This window comes from Henckelia pumila, chromosome 1 (genome assembly GCF_033568475.1).
Source record: "Henckelia pumila isolate YLH828 chromosome 1, ASM3356847v2, whole genome shotgun sequence".
Classification (NCBI taxonomy): Eukaryota; Viridiplantae; Streptophyta; class Magnoliopsida; order Lamiales; family Gesneriaceae; genus Henckelia; species Henckelia pumila.
Window position 1 is genome coordinate 30,168,025 of NC_133120.1, and position 9,333 is coordinate 30,177,357.

A 9,333-nucleotide genomic window follows, 5' to 3' on the forward strand; every position below is an offset into this window, starting at 1 on the left:
AGCAAGAACCGATAATCAAAAATTGGAGATAAAAATTTTAAAGGTTCGAAATTGCCCAGGTTCGGACGACCCGAAGATTTTCCAGAATTAAATAAAGATTGGAGGACAGGCTCGGAGGGCACGGAAGACTAGTTCGGACGATCCGAAGACAGTTCGGACGGCCCGAAGAATTTCTTGGAATTTAAATAATGATCGGAGTGAAAGAGTGGGTGCCCGGTTAGCCAACTTGTGGCTAAGGGCTTTTATGACTCTATGTATAAACAATATTTGTTTAATATAATTTACATTCATTAATGGCATTTCACTAGTAGAAAAATGGCGTAAGACTTCGGTTAATAACCGAAGTCGTAGGACCTTTATTTACCAAAGTAGTGTCACGCGAAATAATAAGGTATGTTTTTACTTCGTTGAATCACCGAAGTCTTATACGAAAAATTACCGAAGTCTTTGGTCATTTTTTGGAGGCAGAATTGGACCGATGCCGAAGTAAAAACATATATTTTACTTCGCTCATTTCATAATTAACGAAGTCAAAAATATACTTATACTTCGGTAGTTAATGATTTTAATGAAGTAAAAACTATGATTATACATCGGTGTTTATACGAAGTTAATTCAATTTTTTACTTCGCTTATTAAGGAATTACTGAAGCCATAGAATATCTTTTACTTCATCAATTTTGTTAGCAGACGAAGTGATATAATATCTTTTACTTCGTTAATTTCATATATTACCGTAGTAAAATGCTTTCTTATACTTCGTCTATTAATGAAATTGCTAAAGTAATAGAATATGTTTTACCTCAGTATTTTTATTAAAATACGAAGTAGAAGATAACGATTTACTTCGTTTATTCTAAAATTGCCGAAGCAATAGAACACATTTTATAAATTAAAATTTAGATAAAATAATGCCATAAATATATTTTTGAAACTTAAAAATACACTAATAATTAATAAATCCATCCCAAAACGACACATACATAAATCAACAAGTACTCTATCCACCGAAATAACCCAAAATTATATGCACATATCCACACATATTTTATCAAAACTATACGTGTACACATCCACACGTATTTCTTCAAAAAGAAGTATTATCCCAATTTCAAATGACATATTCAACCACCTAAACATGTACACATCCACACGTATTTCCTCAAAACAAAGTATTATCCCAATTTGAAATAACATATTCAACCACCTACATGCGAGTAGACGAATTTACTCCATTCACTTCTAACTTCATCAAATTGTTCTTGACTGTACGCCTTATTCTTGACGCATCCTGCAAACTAAAATTCAAAAAAAGATAGGAATGTCACGGTAAACCAGCAAGGCAACTAGTTGTAAACTGAAATCCAAAACAAAGAATAAGAAACCTATTTGGTATGCATGCTGACATGTATGATCAGCTTAATTGTTATGAGTTTTAAAACTTGCCACAAAAAATGTTGTTCAATAATACCTTTGCTGCCAAGATCAGTTCTCAGCAATTAAAATTTTGGGGATACCAGAATTTAGCAGACTTGTGTTAGCATTTGATGCCCAATTTATCAAACCAAGCCAAGCCAAACCAAATACAATCCATACACTATTGAAATTAATTGATTATATTGACACTTTAAAATAGATTTGTTCAAAACATAAACAGATTCTTAGCAGATTGTGTTAGCATGCTGACACTTTAAAATAGATTTTTTCAATCCATATGCTTGCTGACACTGTTGTTCAAGATCCTCTTTGCTGCCAAGATCGATTCTTAGCAGATTGTGTTAGCATATGATGCTCAATTTATCAAGCCAAGCCAAAAATAAAATGTAAAAGCATGCAAGTGCATTGAAGCCTAGGCTCAAGAAACCAGGCAAGGGAGGGCTTGAGACACAGCAAACTATCGCTCGATCCTTTAGCACATGTGATTCAGAAGCTATAGTGCTGAAACCATCACTAACAGAAGCTATAGTGCTGAAAAACCTATCAAACCAAGCCAAGCCAAGCCAAGCCAAATACAATCCATACACTATTGAAATTAATTAATTATATTGACACTTTAAAATAGATTTGTTCAAAACATAAACAGATTCTTAGCAGATTGTGTTAGCATGCTGACACTTTAAAATAGATTTTTTCAATCCACATGCATGCTGACACTGTTGTTCAAGATCCTCTTTGCTGCCAAGATCGATTCTTAGCAGATTGTGTTAGCATATGATGCCCAATTTATCAAGCCAAGCCAAAAATAAAATGTAAAAGCATGCAAGTGCATTGAAGCCTAGGCTCAAGAGACCAGGCAAGGGAGGGCTTGAGACACAGCAAACTACCGCTCGATCCTTTAGCACATGTGATTCAGAAGCTATAGTGCTGAAACCATCACTAACAGAAGCTATAGTGCTGAAAAACCATCACTAACAGAAGCACATGTGATTCCTTTTGCCATATGGTAATGAAAACCATCACTAACAGATTGCTAACGTTATGCTTAATTGGCAAGCATATTTTGAAATAAAGCAGAGCATAAATTAAAATTTGAAACTCACCATCGTTTCCACTAGTAGAACTTCACATTCAACTATTTCCTTCATATACCTCATCACATAATATCCACATTCAACACCACCACTTTGTTTCAGATTTCCCTATAATAAAATTGAAACTCAATTGCATCAATCACAATCCAAATAATATTTCCCTATCAATTAATGTCATTCATACGTAAGCACACCACATACCGTCAGTTGTTTAAAACCTGGACATTTAGGAATACCCCTCGATGCATTGTACAGCTTGACCCCACTACATTTAAAAAGTAACAAGTTATTTTTTTTTCATATGTATAAGTGACTGCATATATAATATACTACCTACTTCATCACTATCTTTTTCCATGCATCATCTCGGCATCTGTTTGTTGTAGAGTCCAACAAATATATCATATTTTCAGCTACATTGACGATGGTCAAGATCCAATGGTACCTAAAAAATTGTGATGTTGAAAGAATAACTTGCGAGTTTAGAAACAACATAAAATAATTGACTAGTATCCATTATATATTTATAAAAAACTAAAATCATACCCAGTGTTGTATGGGATGAGGCATACGCTGTCTCCACAAACCTCTTCCAACTGGTTAGAGATATGTTGTGACAAGTGACTGCCATCGCTGTCAAGTGGGCATGTAGGTAAGTGGCCAGGATCCACAAATGAAATGCAATCTGTACGGTCTTCTTTCTTCAAATATTTGTAGAGGTGACTGCACTCAATATTACATACATGGGTGAAAAATTTATCATAGAATGGACACAAACCAAAAAAAATATTAAATATGCAAACAAAAAAATTAAGTGCAACATAACATACCCCATGTAAACCAAAATCTGTCTCGCACCTATCTCCCTCATCTCCATAAATGGAACGATATCTTCTCTAATCAACCGTAGGCTTTGAGAACGTCCAAACATAGATTCCTCAAACTCTATGTGAATGCTGTCATCTTCGCCCATCAATCTAACAACATATGAGTAGATATACTTGCAAGCCATGGGTAACTTTTTTTCAATCTCCATGAACGTTTCACGCTGTCCAGCAACATCCATAATTGCAAATGGTTGAGGTTTCTCTTTCTACAATTTAGAATATTCGTACAATTTAGAATAAAGTAAAATATTATCCAAGAAACATATATGACAATTGCAAACATATAATGCAGTAAAGTAAAGCTTTTAAAATACCTTTATCCTTGGAAAAATTACCAACACTTTTGGCCAACCAACGATGGCTCCAAGTGAATCCTTCATGACTATTGGTCCACAATTCATTGGAATTGGAAGCTCTGCTGCTTCATCTAGGACAACGTCAATCAACACCTTGAAGTTCTCTTCCCCAAGGGGAAGATCTTGAATCGTAACAGTTGGACCTCCACTTGATACTATTGTGCCATATGCCACCACATCTCCACGTGTTTTCACGACAAGGTGGCATTTTTTCCCCTTGAAAAACAATAAATTATCATATATACATATATAATTCAAGAACCGGAAAACTTGGTACACCCACGGTTTTGGCCAACCAAAGTGGTCGACTGATTCATCTGGTACTGCACTAACAGCTACCAAGTAAGCCATGGCCAACATGCAGATTATGGTTGAGGGAGTTAGGGATGATGCAGGCCTTATATAGTGATATATGACATGCACTTATTATTGAAACTGACTTCAATTATTTAAGCTAAGGGAAATAAAACAGGCTGGCTATGTTAACTTCCAGTCAACTAAACATCCAAATTTGAATTTCAGCCAGCGCTTGGGGAAATAAAACAGGCGAGCTATGTAACCTTTCCCACACACGCACTGTTATATATATATATGTATTATTTTATCAGTCCCTTGGCTTAAAGTCATTATCAATGATCTATGAATTGGTCCTCAAATAATCTATACCAAATTTAAATTCACGTGAAATCGAGTAATAAATAACCTTCATGTCTGGAGGGCCGCATTCATAAAAACCTTCAAAATCATCAGACAGCTTTGGGTTCAGATTTTTGGATGCATTTGGGCACTGAATTTCGGATGACTTGTTTGATGCTACCATCTCAGAAGCTCGATCGGTGATGATTGGCATAACAGCAGCAAGCTGCGCCTTCAATTTCTCCAACTCCTCCTTCAAAAGTTTAGTCTCTTCCAACTGTTTTTGGGAGATTTCCATCGTAGTTGTAGGCACTGATTCCCTTTTCTTTCTAGGAGTTTTAAAGAAAACTTGAGGTGTTACAAATCCGCCGACACCTTGAACCCTCCCATAATGTTCCTGGCTGCCTAATGCAATGGTTAGGACATCATTCATTCCAGAAACTTTGAACTCTCCACTCTCCTTCTTTTCCAACAAGTCATCCTACATTTATAAACATAAAAAATCAATCCAAGAGATATATATATGAAGGCATTATGGAAATCGATAAAGTTAAAAATTTACAATTTTTGCAGCGATTTCTGATGTCTCTGTATTTGTAATTTTTCCAGCTTTGTCTTCCCGAGCTTTGCGCCAAAGAATTGATCTGTCAACTTCTTCATCTTTGGCAATTATATTTTTTTCCTTCTGCAATTCAAAAATTCAGAATCTTAACTGAAGGCCTATAAAAATATTTTCAAAAACAACATAGAGGAGAATTATGGACACCAAATGTGATTAACAGATAAATATATACAAGTACGTATATTCAAAAAAATAAGACAGTGTATTATACACGAAAAAAATGACAATCGAATGACTCAAAGCTTACCAGCTCAGCCTCCAAGCCAATGTAACCTTTTCGAGACAGTATATGGTGATATTTACAATGCTTGGTCCGGTCTTTTTGCTTTTCATGAGTAATCTATATCAGAATTTACTTCAGTTAAGTACGGATATTAGTCATTATTAAAATAAACATGGAAATTCTTAAAGTACCTCCCATGATGGATCTAGTCTTGCATCCACAAATGCCTTCCAATCTGCTACTGGTAGCTGATATTGACTTGGTGGAGAAATCAACGTTTCAGGATTATGTCTGTTGGGCCAAACATATCTACTAGTCAATTTGTTTTTGAAATCTCTCCATTTTTGAGCTGCTCAACTCATCACAGCTGACTGGCTTTGTGGCGCTACTTCAAAAACATTCTGAAAAAAAAATATGTTAGTTGAATGATTGAATCGAATGGATTCAATCCCATAAAGAAAATTTATGTGTATAGACAAGAAAGAAGTCAATCTATAGAGTAATACAACAATGAACCAATTAATGTTCATATTTATTATGTTTGGAAGATAAACTTACCGATATCTCTTCCCAAACCTTATGTTTTCTGGAACATCAGGCCACGACTTTATATTGATTGGCACCATGGATCTAGCAATGGAGCCAATGTATGATTGAAGTGCCCTCCCATTTGCGTTATATGTTGGTCGCCCCAAGTCATCATAGTCAATCTTTGATTTTTTTCCCCATCTTGCAGCAGCAGTTTGCTTAGCCATCATTGTACGACCTCGCTTGTTCTTTTGCACATCTACTTGTTCTTCTCCATTAGTAAGTGCATGTGGCTCTGCATCTCCACGAGTCTTACCAACACTTAATCCATGCATCTCCTCAACTGCAGCTTTATTTTTCTGCCTTCTCTTACTCATTATATGTGTTGTCCACTGCATAAGAATATTCAAACCACTATTAACATATAATGATAACATAAATATAAACATAAACATGATAAATAATAACAAAAGACATAATAACATATACATAAACATAAGGAAGGGACATGAGAGTTCATAACATAAACATTAATAATAACAATAATAAAACTAATAAAAGTTCATAACATAAATTTTTGAAGTACATAGAGTGTCTTTACTCATACATAACAAAAAATGATATAAAAGTGCAAAACATCATTTTTTTCTGTTTGCTTCCCAGACACCCTCGTGTTCTGTTCTAAAGTATCTTCCATGAACGGGAATTTCATGAGTAACAACATTGTCAATTGGTCGGGTCTCGGGAATATTAGTCGAACAATCATCCTCCCCCTCATAACACCTATTTGGCACTGGGAGCACAATAGACCATCCTTTTCTTGCTGGGTCATCAATATAAAAGACTTGATTGACTTGACTTGCAAGGACAAATTCATCATTCCTGTGCCCTCTTTTGTTCAAATTGACCAAGGTGAAGCCACATTCGTCGTTGTTTATTACTCCTTTGTCATTCGCAACCCAAGCACACTTGAAAAGTGAAACTTGAAATTGATGATAGTCCAACTCCCATATTTTTTCAATCACTCCATAGAAAGACACATCAGCCATCAAAGGATTTTTATCTTTGGCACTAATAACAAGCATGGTGTTTGCAACTAGAGAAACCCCACTGTTTTGGCAAAGTCTCTCATCATCTCGCGCCTTTGTCTGGTATAAATTGCTATTTACCACATAACTACTATACTTGATGACTTGGGAGCGTGGTCCATGAGCCAACCATGTCAATGTCGATGTCGTTCCACCATTGCGGCTGTCTATTTCAGCAGCCACCTAAAATTTATTTAATTTGAACGAGTGATTAAAATAGTAGATGAAACTTACCGCAAAATGCTTCAAAAAATATTTATTCATCCACCCAACCTTTGCACGAAACCAGTCAATGAACCTCTTATTGTGGGCATCTTGTATCCATCTTTCATCTTTCTCTTTTTTCGGAAATATTGATTTCAGAAAGGTCTTGTGCTCACTGTGGAAATATTTTTCCATTAATTTTTAAAAGACAGTAGATATTGACAGATAAAAAAAGTGCAGAACTAAGTATTAATGCAATAACTTACATTATGTAGGGAAATACTTCTCCAGTATTTTCCAGCACAGTCAAATGTGCTTGTAGCATATCACTTTGTCGCACTGTCATTGGTGTGTTACATGCTAAGAAGTCAGGAACGTTTGAATTGGGGTCTCGGATTGATTGAGGGATCCCAACAGGATCAACTCCATTGAGGTATTCAGAACAAAACTCAATTGCTTCTTCTGCTGAATATCTCTGAACAATGCAACCTTCAGGATGTTTTCGACTGCCTACATAACTCTTAAACACTTTTATGCATATTTCGAATGGATACATCCACCGGAAGCAAATAGGTCCACATAATCGGACTTCTCGAACAAGATGGACTGTTAAGTGCACCATAACATCAAAGAAAGAAGGGGGAAAATACTGCTCCAATAAGCAGAGCGTAACAACCAAGTCAGATTGCAGCTTATCTAACTTGGCTACATCTATAACCTTACTACAAATATCTTTGAATAAGAAGCATAATCTTATGATTGCGTATCTAACATGTTTTGGCAGCGCATCACGTATGAGTATTGGTAGGAAATGCTGCATTAGAACATGACAATCATGAGATTTCATGCCAGACAACTTCAGCTCAGACATGAACACAAGATTCTTCATGTTCGATGAGTAACCTTCTGGAACTTTTATATCCATTAACGACTGGCACACTTGTAACTTCTCTTTTTTTGTGAATGAGCATGCACTAGGAGGAAGATATGTTCTTTTCTCACCAAATTTAGGTCTCAATTCAGGCCTAACTCCCATTTGAAGCATGTCCAACCTAGCTGCCACATTGTCCTTAGTTTTTCCTTTAACATATCAAAGTATTAATGAGGGATTCAAAAACATTCTTCTCGATGTGCATCACATCGAGACAATGTCTAACATGTAGATGTTTCCAATAAGGAAGATTGAAAAAAATTGACTTCTTCTTCCAACATTTTCTGAAATCTGTTGCTCCTAAATCCTTTTCCTTTGTACTGCCTTCCACATTATTCTCCTTCTCCTTCTTTCTCTTTTTACCTTTCACACTGATCTTCTTTCCAAACTCAAACTTTATGTTTGAAAGCTTGTCATATAAGGTAACCCCAGATAATGGTGTAGGTGTTTCTCCATGTTCTTCTACGCCATTGAACTCCTTAGTTTGGCTTCGATAGGGATGAAACCGTGGTAAGAATCGTCTATGACCAAAAAATGACATTTTCCTCCCATTTTCCAAATGCTGTGCATAAGTATTTTCTCCGCATACTGGACATGCAAAATAACCATGTGTAATACATCCACTAAGGTTACCATAGGCAGGAAAGTCATTGATGGTCCATAATAAAACTGCTTTAAGAGTGAAAAACTGTTTTCGATAAGCATCATAGACACCATCAACTCCTTCCCACAATCGTTGCAAATCTTCAACTAGCACATCAAGGTAGACATCTATATCGTTACCTGGCTGTTTAGGTCCAGAAATGAGCATAGTTAACATGATGAATTACCTCTTCATGCACATGTTTGGAGGCAGATTATATGTGGCCAACATGACTGGCCAGCAGCTGTACCGACTACTAAGGTTGCTATGAGGATTAATGCCATCAGCTGCAAGTGCTAAGCGAAGATTTCTTGGCTCACTTTCAAAGTCGGGCCAAATATGATCAACCAACCTCCAAGATGGTGAATCAGATGGATGACGTAACTGACCAGCAACTCTTGTGGTTTCTTTATGCCAAGTTAAATTTTTTGAGGTCTCTAAAGATTTATACATACGTTTGAATCTTGGTATGGGGGGAAAATACCACATCACCTTGGCAGGAACACCTTTCTTCTCAATGTTCTTCTTGGTTAGCTTCCAACGCGACAAGCCACATTTAGGGCAGCTTACACAGTCTTTATATTGTTTTCTATAAAGGATGCAATCATTGGAACAAGCATGGATCTTTTCATGACTCAACGACAACAACTCAATGTCTTTTTTGCATCATACGTTGAGGATGGC

The 9,333-nt window shown here is 36.1% G+C and overlaps 1 protein-coding gene across 1 annotated transcript; it reads right to left on the minus strand.

The window, feature by feature from the left end:
• Nucleotides 1-6,421: 6,421 nt before the first annotated feature.
• LOC140860805 (uncharacterized) lies at nucleotides 6,422-8,817 on the minus strand. Its single transcript, XM_073263812.1, has 4 exons — nucleotides 8,328-8,817; nucleotides 7,342-8,155; nucleotides 7,145-7,250; nucleotides 6,422-7,054 (listed from the first exon to the last, which is right to left on the minus strand). The coding sequence occupies exons 1-4, from the start codon at nucleotides 8,815-8,817 to the stop codon at nucleotides 6,422-6,424; spliced, it is 2,043 nt and encodes a 680-aa protein (XP_073119913.1).
• Between the last annotated feature and the right edge of the window lie 516 nt (nucleotides 8,818-9,333).

Coding starts and splice junctions, on each gene's coding strand:
- LOC140860805 (XM_073263812.1), bottom strand. CDS start 8,817: ATGCTCATTTCTGGACCTAAACAGCCAGGTAACGATATAGATGTCTAC. Junction 7,251..7,341: donor GAAGTATTTCCCTACATAAT/GTAAGTTATTGC, acceptor ATATTTCCACAG/TGAGCACAAGACCTTTCTGA. Junction 7,055..7,144: donor TTGACTGGTTTCGTGCAAAG/GTTGGGTGGATG, acceptor AATAAATTTTAG/GTGGCTGCTGAAATAGACAG.